Source organism: Primulina huaijiensis, chromosome 6 (genome assembly GCF_012295235.1).
Source record: "Primulina huaijiensis isolate GDHJ02 chromosome 6, ASM1229523v2, whole genome shotgun sequence".
Classification (NCBI taxonomy): Eukaryota; Viridiplantae; Streptophyta; class Magnoliopsida; order Lamiales; family Gesneriaceae; genus Primulina; species Primulina huaijiensis.
This window is the reverse complement of record NC_133311.1, coordinates 12,905,985-12,927,130: the sequence shown is the minus strand read 5'-3', so window position 1 is coordinate 12,927,130 and position 21,146 is coordinate 12,905,985. Positions and strand designations below refer to the sequence as shown.

The 21,146-nt window shown below is 33.9% G+C and overlaps 1 protein-coding gene across 3 annotated transcripts; it reads right to left on the bottom strand.

Moving 5' to 3' along the window:
- Positions 1 to 627: 627 nt before the first annotated feature.
- On the bottom strand, positions 628 to 19,198 carry LOC140979488 (uncharacterized). Of its 3 annotated transcripts, XR_012175746.1 has the most exons (20): positions 18,928 to 19,198; positions 14,951 to 15,054; positions 14,725 to 14,811; positions 14,446 to 14,521; positions 14,270 to 14,344; positions 14,111 to 14,164; positions 13,316 to 13,375; positions 13,076 to 13,192; positions 12,454 to 12,548; positions 12,175 to 12,380; positions 11,584 to 11,681; positions 11,292 to 11,395; positions 10,980 to 11,145; positions 10,605 to 10,727; positions 10,407 to 10,489; positions 10,116 to 10,254; positions 9,974 to 10,003; positions 9,720 to 9,790; positions 8,660 to 9,552; positions 628 to 643 (listed from the first exon to the last, which is right to left on the bottom strand). XR_012175746.1 is itself a non-coding variant. In XM_073444897.1 (19 exons), exons 1-19 carry the CDS (start codon positions 18,964 to 18,966, stop codon positions 8,718 to 8,720), a joined length of 2,562 nt encoding a protein of 853 aa, XP_073300998.1. In that variant the 5' UTR covers positions 18,967 to 19,198; the 3' UTR covers positions 8,335 to 8,717. The 3 variants fall into 3 exon arrangements, 2 of the variants coding, with proteins under 2 accessions (XP_073300998.1, XP_073300999.1); XM_073444897.1 differs by lacking the exon at positions 628 to 643 and having other exon boundaries at positions 8,335 to 9,552; XM_073444898.1 differs by lacking the exon at positions 628 to 643 and having other exon boundaries at positions 8,335 to 9,549.
- Between the last annotated feature and the right edge of the window lie 1,948 nt (positions 19,199 to 21,146).

Below are 21,146 nucleotides of genomic sequence, written 5' to 3'. Positions count from 1 at the left end.
ATATTAACATACAACTTTTCAAGTGTTATTAGTACAAGTTTCAAGTGTTCATCATGTTCATCTAAGCTTTTGCTATACACTAGGATGTCATCAAAGTACACAATAAATTTTCATATATGTGCACGCAAAACATGGTTCATCGATCTCATAAAAGTGCTAAGAGTGTTAATTAAGCCAAAAAGTATGACCATCCACTCATACAACTTGTACTTGATTTTGAAAGCAGTTTTTCACTCATCATCTTCTCTCATCCTAATTTGGTGATATTCACTCTAAAGATCAATTTTGCTAAAAATACTTGATCGATGCAATTCATCTAACATATCTTCTAGCCTAGGTATATGATGTCTATGCTTGATGGTAATGTTATGGAGAGCTCTACAATCAACACACATACATCATTATCCATCCTTCTTAGGAACTAAAAAAACAAGTACAACACAAGACGATATGGACTCACGCACAAACCCTCTATCTAAAGTTCACTTATCTGCCGTTGAAATTATTTATACTCTTTCGGGTTGCTCATGTATGCCGGTCAATTCGGCAACGCACTTCCGGGCACCAAATCAATTTGGTGCTCTATCCCTCTCAAACGTGGTAATCCTTTTGGTAGCTGCTCCGGAAATACATCATCAAATTCCTATAAAACAAACAACAATACTCGGAAGTGGTTCGGCTATATCACTTTTTTTTAAGACAACCTCCTTATGAAGAATTAACATAAGTAGTTCATATGTGTGCAAAAGTTGTTTCAATTCACTCTTTGGGCAACATATGTATTTTTATTGGCTTAATTCCTTTCTTTTTCTTTTTCTCTTTTTTCTTTCACATAATCATCTCACTCTTTTAATCACTTTTTTCAGTCATGTCGTTTTTTTTCTAAGGTCATGTCACTTTTTTTATCAGTCTTTTTTCAACATCGTCTCTTTTTCTTTTCTTTAATTGGTCCTCCAATATTTACTTTGGAGACAAATGGAGTAATACAATAGGTTCTTTCTTTAGAACAAATGAATACATATTCTCGAAAGCATAATGCATCACTCGCATATCATATTGTCACGGTCTCCCTAAATATGGCAAGTATGCATTGGCATCACATCGCACAATATCTCATCCACGTACTTCCCAATTGAAAACGCCACCAAAACTTACCTATTTACTTTCACATCCGCACAATCATTCAATCATTGTAGCCTATATGGTTGAGATGATGATTCGATGTAGGAAAACTCAATTTCTTCATCATCTCACTACTAGCCACATTGGTACAACTTCCGCCATCTATGATAAGGTTGCAAACTTTTTCATTCACAAAACATCTAGTATGGAACAACTTATCCCTTTGGTTAGTCTACTCCTCTTTCACTTGGACACTCATGATACGCCTAGTCACTAGCACTTCACCTACAACCGCCTCATATCCCTTATCAGAGTCCGCCTCATATCCCTCATCAGGAGTCCTCTAACTCGGGCATCTCATCATCATCACCCTCGTCACACCTCTCACTTTTAGATTCATACTTCCATAAGCATTTATTATCATCACCCTCTTGTTTGGACATTTGCTAACAATATGGCCAACTCCTTGACATCTAAAACACTTGATATCTCTAGAACGATTAATAGAAGTTTCATATTTATCTTGCATTCCTTGTTTAGGCGCCTCTCGCTTAATTTCAACTTTGGGTTTGGTCACCACCTTGCCTTCTTCACATCTAACAATGTTTGGACGCCAAGAAGATGATGAACTCCCCACTTGATTGGTGAGGCCAACTCCTCGCCTCTTGAGTTGTTGTTCCACCTTTACCGCCATCTGCACCATCTCATCCAAATCCAAATAGTGTCTAAGCTCCACTTGGTCCTGAATTTCTCTTTTCAAACCACAAAAAAAAATCGAGTCATTGTTGCCTCATTATCCTCCTCTGTTGATTCAAGTCATCGCTACCTGCAACTCTTTATAGTAGTTATCGACACTCTTTGTAATATGTTTCAAGCTTTGTAACCTCTTGAACATCTCTCTATATTAATGATGGGGCACAAACCTCTTCCTCATAACCCTCTTTAATGGCTCCAATTCGGTCCTCATCATCATGGTTAAGTGACCAAACAACGCTTCCGTTTGAATCTTGGAGAGTCGTTGGTTCGAGCCATCCCCTACTTCATTCTCAAATTTTCTTTCAGACATTGTACCTGCAGAAATGTTAGTAGAATAAAATATTCCTTACCTGAATTCTCACGATCACTCCAAAAAAAAATCACTCGGGTCTTTTTTCTCATTACTAGAAATAACTCATAAGTCAATCCAAATAAAAAAAACATTTTTTGCTCAAGAACTTTAATATTGACTAGATATGAAGAAAAGAACAATTTCGATGCTAAAATAATAGCACTAAATTTTCGGAATTTTATACTTTTTTATCTCTTCTCTTTACGAAGAACAACTAAAAAAAATTCGAGAATTGCAAGATTTACGAACAAAGGAAAAACAATAGACGAGATTTTTTTTGCAAAAATCTTGCGACACAAGAACAAGTTAATGAAGAACAATAGAGCAACAAAAATTTGAAATAACAAGATACTTGAATCAAAGGAACCAAATTGTTCTGATACCAAATGATATGATTCTTCAAACAAGAAATGCAACATCTAAAACAAAAATCACACCCATGATTCAATGAAATAAAGAACTATCATGTTGTTCCGATATTTTGAAACAAGTAACTAGTTGTAATATTCACCCCAAAACTATGAAAAGACAATTGAAATTCAAACGAATCTTCAAGGAGCTCGTCTTTGACAATCTACGTGAAAACAACCGGCAAACGCCACAAAGATTGGATCAATGATAAGTTTGATTTTTTGATGAACAAAGCAAAAAGCTTTTGAATTTAAGAGAAAATTCACAAAATTTGATAAAATTCTTCAATATTCTAATAATCCAATGTTACAAGGTATATTTAATTTTTAAAAAAACATGGTAACTATCTTCCAAAAACTTGAAAAATAGTGTTTCCATAATTTATTTGAGTCAAAATCCTGACTTTCTGAAGTTTTGGCCGAGATGAACGCGTTGGGGCGCACAAAAATCCCTGATGGGCGCATGGTCCTCGGCCGGGTGCGCTGAAGCAGGTTGTTTTGGCTGCTGGGGCGCATGCCTCGGCCTAAACCGCTAGGGCGAGCTGAAATAGGCGCAGTTTTTTTCTTAGTCCTTCAACACTTGATTGACATTATAATGACCCAAACTTGATTGTCATGCACTTGATAGCTCGCCATGAATTCTTGAAGTGCTTCCTTGAGATTCTTGCTATGTCTCCTCGTAATTGGTCCTGCCGATATCTCCAATAGGCCCCACGCCGTTTTCCTAGGAGCATCCTTGATCGCATCACTTCATCATATATTCTGACCGCTACTCTCTCTAAAACATATTAATATTTTTTAACAAAACAATATGATTAAAAGTTAATATTTTTGAATTCTTTTAAAATACATATTTATTGCATAAACGATTAATATTCGCTTGATTCTATCACGTGGATATATCAACCACCAAAAATCATATTTTGACTTTCAAAATTTTAAAATAAACTTATGATATGCAGACACATGGACTGTCATATCTATCACATCAAATTGTATATATACCATTGTTCTAAAACTCGAGATAGGTAACCGCTTAAGTGCCTCCTAGGCGCTAGGCGCCATCCAAATGCACAGAATAGGTGTGGGGCAACAGGCTAGGCGGGACTAGGTGGTCCTAGGCCTTTAGAGTTTTTTTGGAAATTTTTTTTTTGGGCTTTCAAATTGAACATGCCATAAGAAATAATAATAGATTTTTGTCCCAATTAAAACCACGATTTGCTGGATCACTCTCATCTTCTTTGTCTGCTTACTTCTGCACGCATAAGAAAATCAAATCAGACCCTAAATGTAAATTTTTTTTTATTTTGATTTATCTTGCATTGCCTATTATCTTGACCCGTCTTAATCAGAAGAAGCATGAGGAATGAACCAGATGTCAATTGGATTTTAACAAAATTTGTGTTGAAATTTATTATAAGAACCATTACAAGTTTCTTAATACCATAGAATTCGTGTAGCGGTGCCTAGGCTTTAATCGTTGGTCTGGCGCCCGACTAGTGACTATCGCATTTTAGAGCCTTGGTATATACTCATTATTAGACACTATTACATTCATCCCCTCCACCATCTATAGAAAATCAGACCGGTGAGCTTCCAGAAATGCCACTTATCTCTATTGATGACATTGTCAAATTTTAATCATTGTTTGATTTCGACCAGACCAAGATGAGTTGTAGGTTAATATTGATGATTCACAAGCTCAAGCCACCAAGGCTCAGGTGAACCAGCTGCCGAACCAACAGGAGAAATGCATGATGATATTCCTTCAACAAGTCTAACCGGTGGGGAAATCGATATTCATATTGCTTCCAAACCTAAATCAAATCCTCTCAATATATACAAGATTGGCCTTTCAACATGACATGGAAATCAATTTTATGAGCTTGACGAAGAATGTGATGAATATCTTATGCCACAACAAGTATTAGTTGGAAGATGTCTCCAAGTTCATCAGCAACTTGGACATCAAGCACTTTGCTCATACTATACATTCTGACAACTTCAAGTCAAAAATTCTGAAAGAAATCGGATTTATTGGAAAGCTTTACAACAATCTTAGTTTCGACCAGCTCAAAATGAAGAGTCAAGCCGCAAACATGAATGTTGAATTGTCAACAGGGGCGTAGCCATAATGTGGGCTGGGCTGGGCTTATTATCAATTTTTTTTATATAACCATAATGTAATCCAATTATTTCCTTAAGCTCATCCATTACAAAAATAAAATGAAAAGAAAAAAAAGAGATAAAGTAAAAAAAAACAATAGGAAAAAATGCGAGATGATGAATGGGAAGATTTTCTATGGAGTGTGAATAATTTTTGTGATAATCATGACATTGTAGTGCCTGATTTTACAGATCGTTATGTTGAAGGTACTAAACGTTCTTGTCAACAGAAAAATCATTTTACAGTAGAAGAATACTATCATTTTCATGTATTCAATGTTGTGATTGACAAACAACTGATGGAGTTGAATACACGATTTACTGAGCAATCAATTGAGCTTCTCACTCTCTATGAAGCCTTGAATCCCAGTTATGGCTTCAAATCATTCTCTGAGGCATCGTTTGGTTCATGTGATAGGATAAGTAAATGATATACAATAAGAGTGATTATAAAATAAAAAGTATGAATAAATAACACATTATGATAAATTATATAATGTTTAACATGATTTTAACTTGCTTGATTATTTTTTTAATTATATTATGATTACTAAAATGACCTCATCATATATTAATTAATAATATATTCTTAAAATGATTGAATAAATCAATAGATTTTCTAGAATTAATTTATTAAAAAATTATAAACAAAATTAAAATATTGTATGAATTATTAAATTTTCATTAATTTCAATTTCCGAAAACAACTAAAAAATCGATTAATATTATAAAAATAATTAAAATTTTATAATAACATAAATATGTATTTATTGTGATAATTAAAATAGTAATACAAATTTGAATATTAAATAATGGTTAATAACAATTATAATATTACGGTTAAAAATAATATCATAATAATTAAAATATGATCAATAATAATTAAATTAAATATAATATTAGTCAAATTAAAAATTATATTTAAATATTATTAAATTTGTTGAATTTATAATTATTTTAAAATTTAGGATATTAAAGAAAAATGTAAATTAATCAAACATCATCATTTCTCTCTCAAAAGATTATATAACCACCATAAGAGGATAATAATACATACAGTGCGGGCCGGGTGTGGACTGAACGAGCCTATCACAATCTTAATCATGCACACCAAACACATGATAAGTGAATGATTAAAAATCAATCACCCCTTATCATGCATACCAAACAATGCCTGAAAGTGCTATTTATTCTTTGATTGATAAATTTTATCCCAACGATTTTTCCAAAGATGACATGAAACATTTGCAGACTCAATTGGATCATTGCAAGCTTGATGTATTTGAGGATCAGATGTTTAAAGATGTTGATTCTCTTCCTAAATAATGCCGACTACTAGTTGAAACAAAGAAGTCGAGGATTTATTTTATTATTGATAGACTGATTCGTTTGGCCTTCACTCTTCCAGTTTCCACTGCTACAACTGAGCGAGCATTTTTCAGGGATGAAACTTCTGAAGACATCACTTCGCAATAAAATGGAGCAGGAATATTTAAACAATGCAATGGTTTTGTATATTGAGAGAGATTGCTCATGACATTGATATAGATTACATAATTGATAGATTTGATCTTTTGTTGCGACTAAAGTAGTGTTTATTTAATTTACCCTCTTTTCGTGTAAGTTGTATTTTTTTTATTATGCGTACTCTTTCATATGATTAACGTTTAAAATTTTGAAAAATATTTATCCAAATTTGATGATTATATTGTGAAAATCGTGGATTGCACTTAATTTTTATGTCATATGAAAAATGTTGTATTGATTTTTAGATTAACTTTTTTTTTATTTTCTAGCCCTCCATATTTTGAAATTCTGGCTACGCCCCTGATTGTCAGTGTATGCTACAAAAGTGAAAAATCACATGGATGCACAGCTTGATCACCTTCAGACTACCTTTGGCAGCTTGTTGCAAGAGATTCTTGATTTTATAAAGCGTTGTGATTCCAGAAAAAAAGGGAAACATATTACAAGAAGCTAGAGGAACAAAAGAGAAGGGCAGCGAGAGCCAAATATGAGAAGCCAAGAAAGCTGAGGAGAGGAGAAGGCAAGAAGAGGAAGACACAAGGAGATGTGGTGAAAGTTGAAGTGGTGGTTCAATTCTTAGAAGATAGATTTTGTTTTGCAAGTGTAATAGGTTTTACTTTTTCAAGCTCTTGTAGCAATGTCATTTAATGACTCAATGAAACACATTTTTCTTTAAATTGTCAATGATACTTAATTGTTTTTATGTAATAATTGTATTTAGTCTTGCAGCTTGGTTTTGTCATCACCAAAAACAGAAAAAAATTTTAAGTTCAAACTACTCTAAGTTTTGGCAATGAAAAAAACATCGAGTTTTTCAAATCCAGTTGTCTTTCTCATGTATTTATAGGACTCTAGCTGCTGGACAAGTCAATTCGTTCATATTCTATCAGAAACTCAAGCTGAGTTTCGGCTTGAGTTTCCGCAGACATCATCAAAAGATTATTTCTTGTATCTGTTTTTAACCGGATCGCTTTATCCAACCAAATGCTTAGAGTCTGACCGTTCAACTCTAACCGGTCAGACATTAACAGATTAAGATGGATACAACAACTCAAGCTATTCAATAACTATCAAATAAACTGACAAGCACAATATTCTATCAACGTCCAATTGACAAGAAAGTTTCCTAAAATGTCAAGAGTCAATCAAATTTTCAAAACCTAAAAACCGAAACGGTAAAAAGCAAAGAAACATTAACTGAGCTTTTAATGCATTGTACAATGAAGAAAGATTGACAATAGAAATCTGTCGGGAGATAGTACAGAAGATCTTTGATAAAGTTTTTCCAACCATTGAAGACTTCGAGTATAGATATGGAAGTTCAGAACTTTATAACCATGAAGAATTGATAACAAGACCAATATAATCTATAATATACAGGATCTCGAACACACTTATTCTTTCTAAGATATCAAGATTCTCACTTAACACACATTTATTTATTCATATAATATCATACAAGATCAACTTGTATTACCCCACCTATTCTAATCGTTCAAAGTTAAACATTGGAAAATTTGTTCTCTCTTTGAACTAAGGGTTCTTAGAAGAAAAAATGACGGAATTGTTATTTTTGAACATCCATAATATCTTGTCCATTTAAATTGTGAATTTACTTCAATTTTCATATATCCAACTGTTGTGTTGATTCATTGCTTGCATTTAATATATCTTTTAAATATCACTAGTCTAATCAGACCGTTTCCGTATTTAAATTTTTTTTTAGTGGTCTAACAAAATCTAACTGTTCAACAAAATCTAACCTTTCAACAAACAGTTTTAACAGCTAACATCTGTTAAAGCTATCTCTAGTTTTGGAAAAAAAAATTAAAAATATTATTCACTCTTCTAAAATCTATTTTGATCCTTACAAAGACACTTCTTACACCCATCTTGTACTAGAGAATATGCTTAATGTTATTTGCATATCATTTTTTACGAATATCTCCAATATTTATTTAAAAAATGAAATATATAAAGTATTAAATGAAGTAGAGAAAATATTTTAAATTATGCAACTATATAATTCAGAAAATAACTAGTGAAATATTATCTTGGTATCTAGAATACAGTAACATATTACAAAAAGAAAGAAAAAATCTATTAGTCCGATTTTTCTCCAAACATCTCTGATTAATAACCCAAATTACGAAATTTAATGAAAATATAAGCAAGTGTGAAACACCTAACAAAGATATGGGAAGCACCCCTAAAATCTTTAAGCAAAAGCAACAACTTTAGTGCAACAAATTGTACAATAAATAATAAGTGAACAACGAACTATGTAACCTATAATGGAATTGGGAAAAAAAATTTATGTACATACCTTAGCTCCAACGGTCCCCCATTGATAGAGTCGAAAGAGAACATAAATGACAGCTAATTTACTCCAACACTGCAACCTCATGCTCAACTTTCCAATAATTAGAATCGCTAAATTCCTTCATAGCTGCACCGTCATTGTCTGAATCCTCCTTTTCTGTTTTCTTCGAAACAGTGTTTCTTTTCATTGGCCCAGCTTCTCCTATGATACCTTCCTTTAGAGCGCGTTCCATTGCCTTCTCTGTGCCCTCTAATTCCACGCCCACAAATTCAACATCCTCTTCAAACAACGAGGGTACAGCAGCACCTTTGTTACTTGAATCAAATTTAGATGAGCTATCACTGGAATCTATAGAAGTAGATGTTGTCCCGTTTGATATGGAGTCATCACTAGAAGATGGAGGTACAGGGGTAGAGCTCGCCTTTGCTGAATTTGCAAGATCGTTGTTAATATCGATCGGTTCTTCAAATGGATTCACACTAGATCCACTAACTTGAAAATCGAATGTTTCACCCCATGACACCCATTCGGGTATAGGTCTGTCTTCTCCAAATGGGTTGTCACTGTCTGGATTCTCGAAGGGAAAGAAATCCGAGTCACCAGGGGTAATGCTGTTCTTGGTTTCAGCAAATGACTCGTTTCCCTTGTTACTGATGGCATTGAATCCATAGAAGACTTTTGCATTGGGACTAGATGAGCCATTTGCAGAAATTTTGCTCTCCAACTCATCATCCTCCCCAACTACTACCTCATCATCACTACTGCTGTTGCTGTTTGATGTTCCGTTCAGGTTACTATCGTCCATCATGTCAGATGACGGTGATGGGCTCATACTTACGTCGCCATTTCTATCATCATCTTGGAATGAAAACCAGTTGGAATTTGTGAACAAGCTGCTGCAAACGAGAAATAAACAAGGTCATACAGAAATGAGTCATGGAAATGGTCAGCCACAAAGGACACAAAAAGTAGGCTCAATGAAAAAACTCCTGCTTGTTATTTCCTCGTGCCTCTGATTAATTCTTTTTTCCTAAATTTGCTGACAAAAGCCAACGAAACTCACCTGCCTTGCTCATTACCCAACCTTAGGGATGAAATCACGACTTCGGCAGATTCATCATCAAAGTAGACATCCTAAAATTTCATCAAATTTAAAAATCTTGAATAAGAACCACCAATTCAGAAGGGAACGGCAAATGAAAAAACTAATCACCCGTAGGTATTCTTTTTCGTAATTAATAACTCTGATTGGCAAGAAGCCCATTGTTCATTTGTACCAAGTAATAATAGTGAAGGAAACGTGGCTATTTGTATTACCTCATCATCACGATCAAGAGGTCCATAACCCTGCAATCAAGAGATGAAAACAATAAATTATATCACAACTAATTACATATTCGGCTTCAAAGAAAGTTAGCAGCAACAATAAAACAGCTTTTCTTCTGTCTCATATGTTTACCTCAGCATCATCATTATCATACATGGTGTATCTAAATGCTTGGCTCAAATTATTTGCCAGAGCTGCCACATCATAATCCCTATCGTGAACGTCTTCTTCATCACTATCCCTGTTCCTGTCGTGCAATGCAGCGGGTCGCCTGCAGTGGAGATGGAAGAGTCCATCATTTTAAGGAACTATAGCCGAGTAGAGCAGGAAATACCTTGGTACACAAAGTTACAGTGATTTTTGCACGAGAATTAACAGCTTCGCTTTCTGAACAATCCACATAACACACACAGAAAGTCATACCCACAAGCCCATCGATAAACATTCTCAATCATATTGCGCTCCTGTAAGCCAGTGGAGTGCCACTCGTTCCACTCACTATTTTCCTGAAGAATGATATCAAGTTTGCATGAGAAAAGACACGAGTAAAATAAATTGATTGTGTGGCAGAAAAATTAGCATGAACATCGTCATAATCTGAAATTACACCCAGAGACCCACCTGAAGATGCATTTGAATTCGAGTATCATTGCTTCCCAACTGAACTAATTTATTTGATATCCTTGTTAGGTGTCCAAAGTATCCCGCCTTAGGAGCCTGTCTTCCAGATGCTGGCACAGTTGGCTGCATTGAGTAGAAAAAAGCCAATCAGAGACCCCAATAGGTCTTAACTCAAAATCTGTAATCCACCAGAATCTAATAAGGGCAATTATACTTCACATTTAATGACAAACAATTGTTTCAGAGGCATAAATCTGTGGTATCAACTTTCTTACCATCAAAACAAAAGGCAACCACATCTCTTCTCCAGAAAAGGGAGAAGCCTAACACAAGCTACATGAACTGAAAACTTCAATAATTTCCAACTAAAAATACCTGACTAAGATCACCAGAAAGGACGGGACTTTTCTCAGTTTGAAGAATTTTTTCAACCAAATGACACTCCAGGAGAAGATGATCATGGATGGCGACATCTTTACTGTCCAAGCAAGAATATACTATGCTCTCCACGTGGTGATGCAAAGCATTGTTGTATGGATATCTGCAGCAGACAAAATAATTTAGAAACACCATCTGCACTCATGGGTTCGGCCTGAAAGTTCGATTGAAGAAGAACGTGGAGCACTTCTTCATAGCAACCAAGAGTGTGTAATTCAAAAGGCGAAGTACTAGAGTAATGGAATTTACTCAAAAAAGAGATTGAGGACTCTCTCAATAGTTCCTGAGCTAACCAATTCTTTCTCTGCCACCACGTTGCCAGTTTTAAGAAGTACCGCAATGAATTCGACAATCTACAATCAGGTACCACAACAGAAAATGTAAAATAACCAGTTAAGAAATTTCACACGCGTATATTTATGAATCAATGGAACTGTCCATGGCTCTCCCTATATCCCGCACAAACTAAAATTTTCAAATGCAACAAACTATTTTGAGGGCTTTGGCAAAAATAAATGACCACAATAGCGTGTCAATGAACCTTTAGACGATGTTTTCCAAGAGGAGGTCTCAGTTCACCATATGTTGTCTGCAACATCTTGTCATCCGATGAGACATTCAAAAGAATAAGCAACTCCCCTGAACAAAATATTTAGATGCTTATTACAGCTGTGGTCAGCCAATTACAATAATGCGACACACTTGATCCAAATTTCACAAGATAAAGAGTAGTATCAGCAGTTGATATCCGGCCATTTGTAGAATTCAAAAAATTCTCTTAGCTTCCAAAATATGCACATTCCAAGATCATGAACGAAGTAGCAGCACAGTAAAACAAACAAAAAGATCCATAAAGGAAAATTACAGCTTCATCCACCCATGTCCATCCGTGCGAATTTTAGACTCAACTTTATTCTTACCAAAATACTTTTCCCGAGTCACACAGATATCACCTCACCTCTACACTAACCCCTTTGCATTCCCATATCCAATTCCAACATATATTTTAAAACAAAGAACAATTTTTTTATGAAAGTTTTTTTTTAGTTTTTTCTCGAGGTTAGAGGATGAAATCAAGGGAGTTGATCATAAGTATCCGGAAATGACCCGTCGGCATATGTAGTAAACTAACCAAGTTTTGGAAGCATTGCACCAACAGTATCCGGGTTAACATTTGTCGTTGATTCATACGTGTGTTTACTTCTGAAAGAATACATCGCTGGTGAAGGAATCGATCTCTTTGGATCCAACAATGAAATACAGACAGATAGCGAGTGAACAAGGAAAGATTTTGATTGTGAGTCTTCAAGTGCATGGGCAAAGATCCTCTCAACAAAACTGCAAAGCAAAAAGGCTAGTAACTCAAACACATCATCATGACAAAAACATGAAACTAGAGTTGGAAGACTACCTTGGACTGGATAGTTTGGTGAACAGAGGTGATGGTGCATTTCTGGTTATAGCACATAAAGTTTCTGCTGCGTTAGCATGCACTTCAGGAGAACTCTGAAGGTATAAGAAACAATCTCAGATTCAGATACATAACAAAGCCACTACATGAAGTGAATCAGAAAAATATAATCCCATAGGCTGTCCAAATAGAATAACCTCTAAATACCCAAAGTTCTTCCTTCATCTATGTCATAAAAATAATTTAGTGATGAACGTTCAATGAGTTTGTACGTGCATTATAGACAATGAACTCAAATCCGAATACAACCACATGGCAGATACACCGAAACAATTCAAAAAAAAAATTAAAGAATTAACGTGTATGAATTATGATGAGCAAATTCAGGAGAACACAGCAGTACCATTCATGTGCACAAAGAGTTGAAGAATGAAACAAAATACCTTGGACTCTTAGCGTAATATAATATGAAATATCAGTGAAATATAAAGTGGAATAATGTGAAGGGTGGATCAATTGTCAGCCAATTAATAGTCAAAAACCATACAACTCAATGAATTGATAAGCTTGCCCAACCAACAGTAAGTTCCCCATCATGACAACAATAGCTGTTTTAACTCACCAGAATATTCAGTTTATCCACAATCATTTCTAATAAATTGCTACTCGTCAGCCACTGCATCACATCAAAAGAATTGGGATAAAGTTGATCGTCCGCACCTACAAGTCGTACCAAAACCTGATAGTAAAAGACAAAATAGGAGAGAATATTACAACCAAAACTCCAAAACAAATTGATACGAAAAAATTAAATCCAACAAACTGCTTGATCCAAAGATAGCAACATATACATGCACCCAACCTCCATGATGGACGTGATACCAATCAAATCAACCAGCTGCACAAACACTTCTTGGTGAACCTGTAAGACATCAACATCAGACACAACATAGACTAGGGCAGAAAATATTTTGTTTGTAAAGATCAAGATAAAACAAATCCAAGTAGCACATCGTCCAACAAATTTTGGAAATACGTGTAGGTTTCTCATGTTAATAGACAAGTTTAAGCGTTAAAGAAATACTTGCCTCAAGCTTCTGAATACTCATCAGAGCAGTCAATTCTCAACGTAATCTAGACTTTCGGCATTTTTGTTCTTTGTTTAAAAAAGATTTATTGTAAAAGGCCAAAAGGGTAAATAATCAAGAATTTATTAACTCTTTTAAAACCTTTTTTGCTTAAATGAAGAGAAAGAAAGTGGTGCAAACCAGGCACTACTGGAGATATATTTTACCCAACTTGCTATTTAACTACCCCACAAGTGTGATGGCAAACAAAGATCAAGTAATCTATCAAATAATTTCAAAAATTATTATTGCCAGTTAGAAGGCGAAAAAAATCAATAGGCTTAATTTTTAGCACAACAAAACTTGGTGGGAAGCACATTGATTACCCATTCAGAAGGATAAAGAACTGTAAGGTCGTAGGAATTACATAGCAGCACATTACAAAAAAAATTCAACTTAAAAATTTCCTTCCATCAACTCTAAAACGAGACAGGGAGAAGAAAGATGGCAGGAGATGCATTCAGTGATTTCCTATTTAAACTTGAATTGCAATATCTTGTACATAATCAAAGAGGTTCCCCTTAAGTCACCTTGAAGTGATTCACGAAGGGAATAGTTTTCCGCAACATGAGGCACACTACAACCTGCGAAAAAACCAGAAGTTAAATCAAACAAGTTATGCCATAATCCCAATTAATTAACAGTGAGTAAAAGATACTGAATTCAATTGCAAAGCAATCACTCTGTACCTTGCTAAAATATCCAGCCAACAATGCACTATGAGGACGGCTTGGTTCCAGGAAAGAAAAGAGTAAATCCATGAGCTGAAACAAGATAAAGAAGTTGATTGAACCATAAATGGGCAAGGTGAACCAAGATTTGCCGTTTAGTTTTCTATGCTAACTCTTAGATAGGATAATCTCACCTCATCTTCCTCCACCAATGTCTTCAAGATGACGTCAATTTCACATGTAAAAATTTCACAGGCAATGAAAGGAAACCTACAATACAAAACCAGATTTTGAGCCAAAAAGAAATCTTCCTTAAGAAGTAACACGATGTGATAGACTTTCTTGTACCTACTATTATAACTTTCTAACAAACAGACATTGGAATAAGGGTCTAGAGACATATACGCATAGTAAAGCACACAGATTGACATTTGAATAGTAATTATCCTGCCTAGTTCTTTAAATTGGCATACTTGAAAGTCCGCCTGCTGTCTGCATCCTCCGCGGGCTCCTCTACAATATATCGCAGCATCTGTTCAACCTGAGCCCGATCTCTCAAACTGAAACCAAGGAATTTTTAATGTCATACATGGAATCAACACTTTCATGATATTCAAGTAAAATTGAATATGTGCATAAGTTGTTTATAATACATGTGATCGACAGAAATATGCAGATGCAGTAGACGAAATGGCATACAAATTTATTAGGCGGCTGTTTAATGCTTTGCATTCTTGAATTATCTCTTCTACGTCCAAAAGGTCTTCCAATGTAAAATTTTCTTTGTCCAGAACTGACTCAACCTAAAGTAATAGAATAAGTTAGAACATCATCAATGAAAAGCACAAAAGCAAGTTACAAACAAACAGAACAAATAACTAAGAGGACCATATTTACGCAGTGGAGGATTGATGAACCAAGATAAATGACTTAATCATTTGATAATCTTTATAGCGTTCATTCCTACCTTATTACCAAGCCATGCTATCAAATTATAAGATCAGAAATAAACTCAGCATTCAGTTAAAATTCATAACCACCGGTCATTGGCTCAAAAATTGTGAGGGAAAACCAAAAGTTGACACCAAACCTAGTCAATATCTTGATTAAACCGGGTAGGCTCTCGAAAATGTAAAACTTAGGTAAACTGGGTAGTCAGTTATAAAACATTTCTTCTACAGATAGGGTATAATCTGGTGTTAAAATACCCTGAGAATGCATAAATCTTTTCCCCAATGCTTCCGCTGTTTCAGTTCTTGTCAATGGTCTTGTGTTCTCTATTTATTACCATTGTATTTCGAATCGAAAAAATGCCAGAAAAAGATTAGCCATAACCACGTCTTGCTGATCACACCTACTCAAAACTTTTTATCAATATTTAATATTTTATAAATTTGGTAAAGTACATATCACATCAACTTAATATTAATATATTTTCTCGGAAACTCGAAGTTAAGGTGCTTAGTTGAAACTAATTAGAAAATTTATTTTTAAAATAAAAATAATTGATATGTTAATTTTCAAATGTATTTACAAATTCATAAAATTACATAAAAATACATACATATTCAAAAAAATGTGTTTAAAAAGAACACTATATATATACATATGCATACACACATAATTCAGTATATATATCAAATAGAATATTTAAATACTTAAAACTATAATTATGATATTTTATTTAACATCACACTAGTCCATTTTAACTTAGACACAAGTGCCAAGGCTAGGAATGCCCCACACATGCATTCTTGCCTATAATAGGCCTCTTGAGGTTGAGTTTTACCAGATATTTTATGCTAAGAAACTCGCGGGCATAGTGTGAGGAAATGTAAACAGAAAATATGGGGAATGTAGAGGGCAATTAAGGAAAAATAGCTACAAAATAATGAAAAATTCTAGAGAAACTCCAGAAAATCTTCACTTCTCCCAGAAATAAATTAATCAAGGAGGTGCACAAAATTGTTTAAAACCAAAACCGTGAAAAACATAAACACCAAAATGCAGTTTGCAGGTGCTACGTTGAGGATTTTTTTCTTAACTTTATAAACTTTCAAGTCATGGTTTGAATATGAAGATTGTTAAACAAATATCGTAATACATGTGTCAGTACGCCACCAGTTAGCAAAGACTCTGGAAATGACTATTTCAGGTAGCCAAAAGACAATACTCAACATTTGGTATTGATCGGTTGGGAATTTTAAAAAGTCTTACGCATAAAAATCCTAGATCATGATAAAACACGTGCTCGGGAAAAATTGGCCACGCATAGAAGACAACCCATGCGCCACCCATAATGCCATTTACATATTCTGGGCAATTTTCCATGGATTTAAGACATTCTGGAAAATTTTCATAATTTTTAAATATGCAATTTATTTGCTATGAATTTTTAAATATGATGTTACGCAAGGGGATACAATTTAAAATAGAGATGGTTTTAAAATGATCAAACATACTTTCATTATGATAAACCGCAAAATATTGTTTATATGTAACAGAAATTGACTGTCTAAGGTATTGAAAGCACGGAGAAAGTAAGTTACCAAGGCAAGAAATAAGACGGTTTTTTAAAAACCCCTTCGACATTTAACCTGAAAAATAATATAATTCTTCTAAATATAATCACGTCGCTTTATTGACTTGCACATGTGCATATTTGGATTTTGGACCGTATCTCTATTAGTTGTATCTCCATACTATATTATCTTTACAAATTAGTTCACTATCCTAGTATCGTGTCCACTGATTGTATCAATTCCGGATGATTTTTTCCATATACTAATCTCATCTCCGCTGATCATCTCATCACATTGATCACAACTCAATTTATTTTCTCATTGAATTTCCCTTCTCCACATAAATCCCAATGAATAAAAACTGTAATCACTGGCACTAAACTGAATAACTGAACAAATAAGGTAATTGATTGACATGGACTGGAAAACGAACTTCAATCTAAAAATTAAGTCCACTGGACAACGAGCAACAAACGAACTGTCTAGATACATGGTTTACCCTAACTAGACTCCAGTCCGAAAAGTGAGTTCACCTTGACTCAAATGAATGATCGACCGTACATGTTCTAATTGACAAATGGGAAAAAGTGGTATACCGAAAACTCAGGTGGGAGCCATCTCTTTAGCTTTAGCCACAATGTTCACCACTTCAACTCACAAACTTTTACCAGCAACCTTTGTCAATGATCATTTACAGAGATTTTTTATATTACTCTGTCATGCTGTACTAACTGTTATAACGTTTCTTAAATATTTATTGATGTTTACTTTAACCCAATATATTGATCATTACTAAGACATATTAGACCTAACCCTTTTTCTTTGATCTATTATAATTTTCAGAACGGGGATTATTGATTTGGATCAAGTGGAGGAATTGTCTTAAGGATGTCACAATATTTTGTTTGATTGCAAGATTTATATTTGATCAGTTTGGTTCGTAATGAATGAAAACACTTCAACTGATGAAATATTTTTCTTTTACAAGATTGTTGCGTATATTGCCTGTGAAACTTCAGAAAGGGACTATGAAGTGGTTGTGTGAGATGTGAATGCATTAAAAGGTTAAGCAAGCACCTTCCAAGCAGCGTTCGACATTTCCCATCCTTATGAATTTTGAATATGCTGCTATTATCTCTAAGTTAAGATATATTTCTTATTTAGGTTTTTAAACTATGATCCGCTTTTGACAAGTTGCACCAATGGCAACAAAAGTTTATGCCCCAGGCAGTGTTTGACAGTTATATGAATGATTTACAAGGTCGCACTTGAATCTTGCTCACAACTGAACAAGCCATGGTCAATAGAAGTGCAACTAATTCAGTAATTATATAGCACCATGTATATCAACTTATCAAGAATAGAAGTCAATTCATGTGGTATCCGAACACTAAAAACTAAAACTCCAGAAAACCAGGAATGTGTGATACCATAAAGGTAGATAGACCACGCTCAAAAAAAGATGGTCACACTTGGCAAGTAAGAGGTGATTTAATCATCGCTAACTCGAATGATACATGACAGCGATAAGAGCTAAATAGTATTATTTTGAAATTCTCAATCAATCCCCCTTCTATATCAAGGATAGTGACGCACATTACAGCAGAATTAAAAAAGTATAGAAAAGTCTGCCTTGTCCTATGATTCAAGACCACGTGAATTTGAGTTCAATTGTTAACATATTCTTTTATGCTCCACGAAGTACTACAATTCAAAAGATTAAAAGAGATCCAGAATATCATATGTTGCTTGATGCTAATTGTTATCCAATCCCTTGACCAGTCAGTCTATTACATAATACGATAGAGCAGGGGAAAGGTCTGCGTACTTCCTTTTGGACTAAAATTTTGCAATTCAGCAAAATCCGATTAAAGAAATTGCCAAGTAGGAAAAAATGCAAGCTAAAAATCCGCAGTCTCCCAAGCCAAAACATATAATTAAGTAAATTAATTGATTGCGAATACGTAACATGTGTTAAAAAAGCCATAGCCATTCTCAATAGCAAATTCAGGTTACACTTCCAGCTACCCGAAACCACAGAGAAACAATACAATACCATATAAAGTTCATTATGCTAAAATTTCAAAGTCCATAATCGACATCCCATCAAAAAAGATATCATCGAAAATAAAAATATCAACTCATTTAACTTACAGGAGAAGAAGCAGACAGAGCTGTGAGCTTCCAAAACATGTTGTCACTCGGAGAGAATTCAGATACAAAAACGTGTGCGTATCCTCGGAGAGAAAAGAGAAGTACACGACAAAGATAAACAGGGAGCTCAATAGATCCGAAAATCTTGAATTTGAATCTAACAAGCGGGATACCACGGCAGCAGATGGGTATTTAGGCAAAGAAATTGGAGCTAGGTGGAGAGAAAAACCCTAATTTTCGAAGATATAAAGAGAAGGGGGGCAAGCAGCCAAAGATTTTGGCAATTAAAGATCGCTCAAAATAGATACTTTAAATAGAATATTAATTTTCTCGGTAAATTTAGGCTAAGACTCAACATCATCTTATTTAAAAAACTAAAAATCACTTTTGAAATGTCTATTCTACCTTTAATTTTAATATTTTCAAATTCTTTTTTTTTTTTTTAAACCCTAAACTAATGTTTTTTTTTCTTATATGCAAGTATCTTTTACTTGTGAGCGTTGTTACCCAAATTCCACTATCTCCCGATTTACCGTCAACTTTCCTATCTTCGATTCTCCCGACTCCGTGTTGGATTTGCTAATTGTATGTATCCATATCTCGGCGACGCGTTGATCATTCATCCAAATTGTCTGATCATCAATTGACGAAAGTTTTGTGTTTCCGAATGTTTCTTTTTTACTAAAAGCTGAATTTACCATGCGATTATATCACCGGTGTTTTTCTTCTTTTTTTCGGTAAAAAGTTTATATGTTTTTATATGTAACAGTTGCTTAATTATTGGTCCTGATTTATGTTGGAAAAAAAATCCGATTAACTACTTTTTTTTTCTCTTTGTAATTTTTTGATCATTGATGCTTTTTTTAGTACGATCGTAGTATACAAAGTCATTTGCTTTTGTTGTGAATACGTGAAGCTTTGTTTTTCAGAGTTTTGTTGTATTCTGTTTAATTGTTGGTTCCTATTTTTTCACATGAGGGCGACCGAATGGCAACTGAGTTATATAATAAAAAATAGTGAGCAAGTTCATGTTTTATATGGTACTAAATATATTAAGATATATTTTTATTGATAAGATATTATAAAATGAAAAATATTGTGAAATAAGCTAAAAAACGATTGAGGGCGACCGAATGACGATTGAGTGATATGGTAAAAACAAAGTGAGCAAATTCGTGTTTTATATCGTATTGACTATATTATGGTACGTTTTCATGTATAAAAAATTACGAAATTAAACATAGTGTGCAACAAGGCAAAAATGACTGAGGACGACCGAATGGCGACTGGAAGCGACCGAATGGCGACTGAGTCATATAGTAAAAATAGTAAGCAAGTTCATGTTTTATATTCTACTTAATATATTAAGATATATTTTTATGGATAAGAGATTATAAAATGAAAAATAGTGTGAAATAAGCTAAAAAGCGATTGAAGGCGACCGAATGACGATTGAGTGATATGGTAAAAACAAAGTGAGCAAATTCGTGTTTTATATCCTATTTACTATATTATGGTACGTTTTCATGGATAAGAAATTACGAAATTAAACATAGTGTGAAATAAGGCAAAAAAGACTGAGGGCGACCGAATGGCGACTGAGTTATATAGTAAAAAAATAGTGAGCAAGTTCATGTTTTACATGTTATTTAATATATTATGATATATTTTTATGGATAAGAGATTATAAAATGAAAAATAGTGTGAAATAAGCTAAAAACAATATTTTCTAGTACATCAACTGGTTCTATTAGATCACTCATATATCACTTGGTCGCTCTTTGTATTATGACGTTATTTTTATATTTTACACTATCACTCCATTATACGATACTAAGATAGAGTAAATAGACCCCAAACGTGAATTTGCTCGTATTTTCTATTATAAGAATCATATATCTCTCAGTCGCTCTTTAAATTATTTTACGCCACTTTTATATTTTATACTCACACGATTATAATATACTATAATATAGTAATAGTCCACAAAACATTAATTTGATCACATTTTATACATTGAATAGTACAAAATATCTTCGATTCATTCATACTAAATCATTAATGTTCAATTATATTTTTTTAAAATAAAAAAAACATCCAACCTTCCACTTCCAAAAAACAATATTTTCTAGTACATCAAGTGGTTCTATTAGATCACTCATATATCACTCAGTCGCTCTTTGTATTATGACATTATTTTTATATTTTACACTATCACT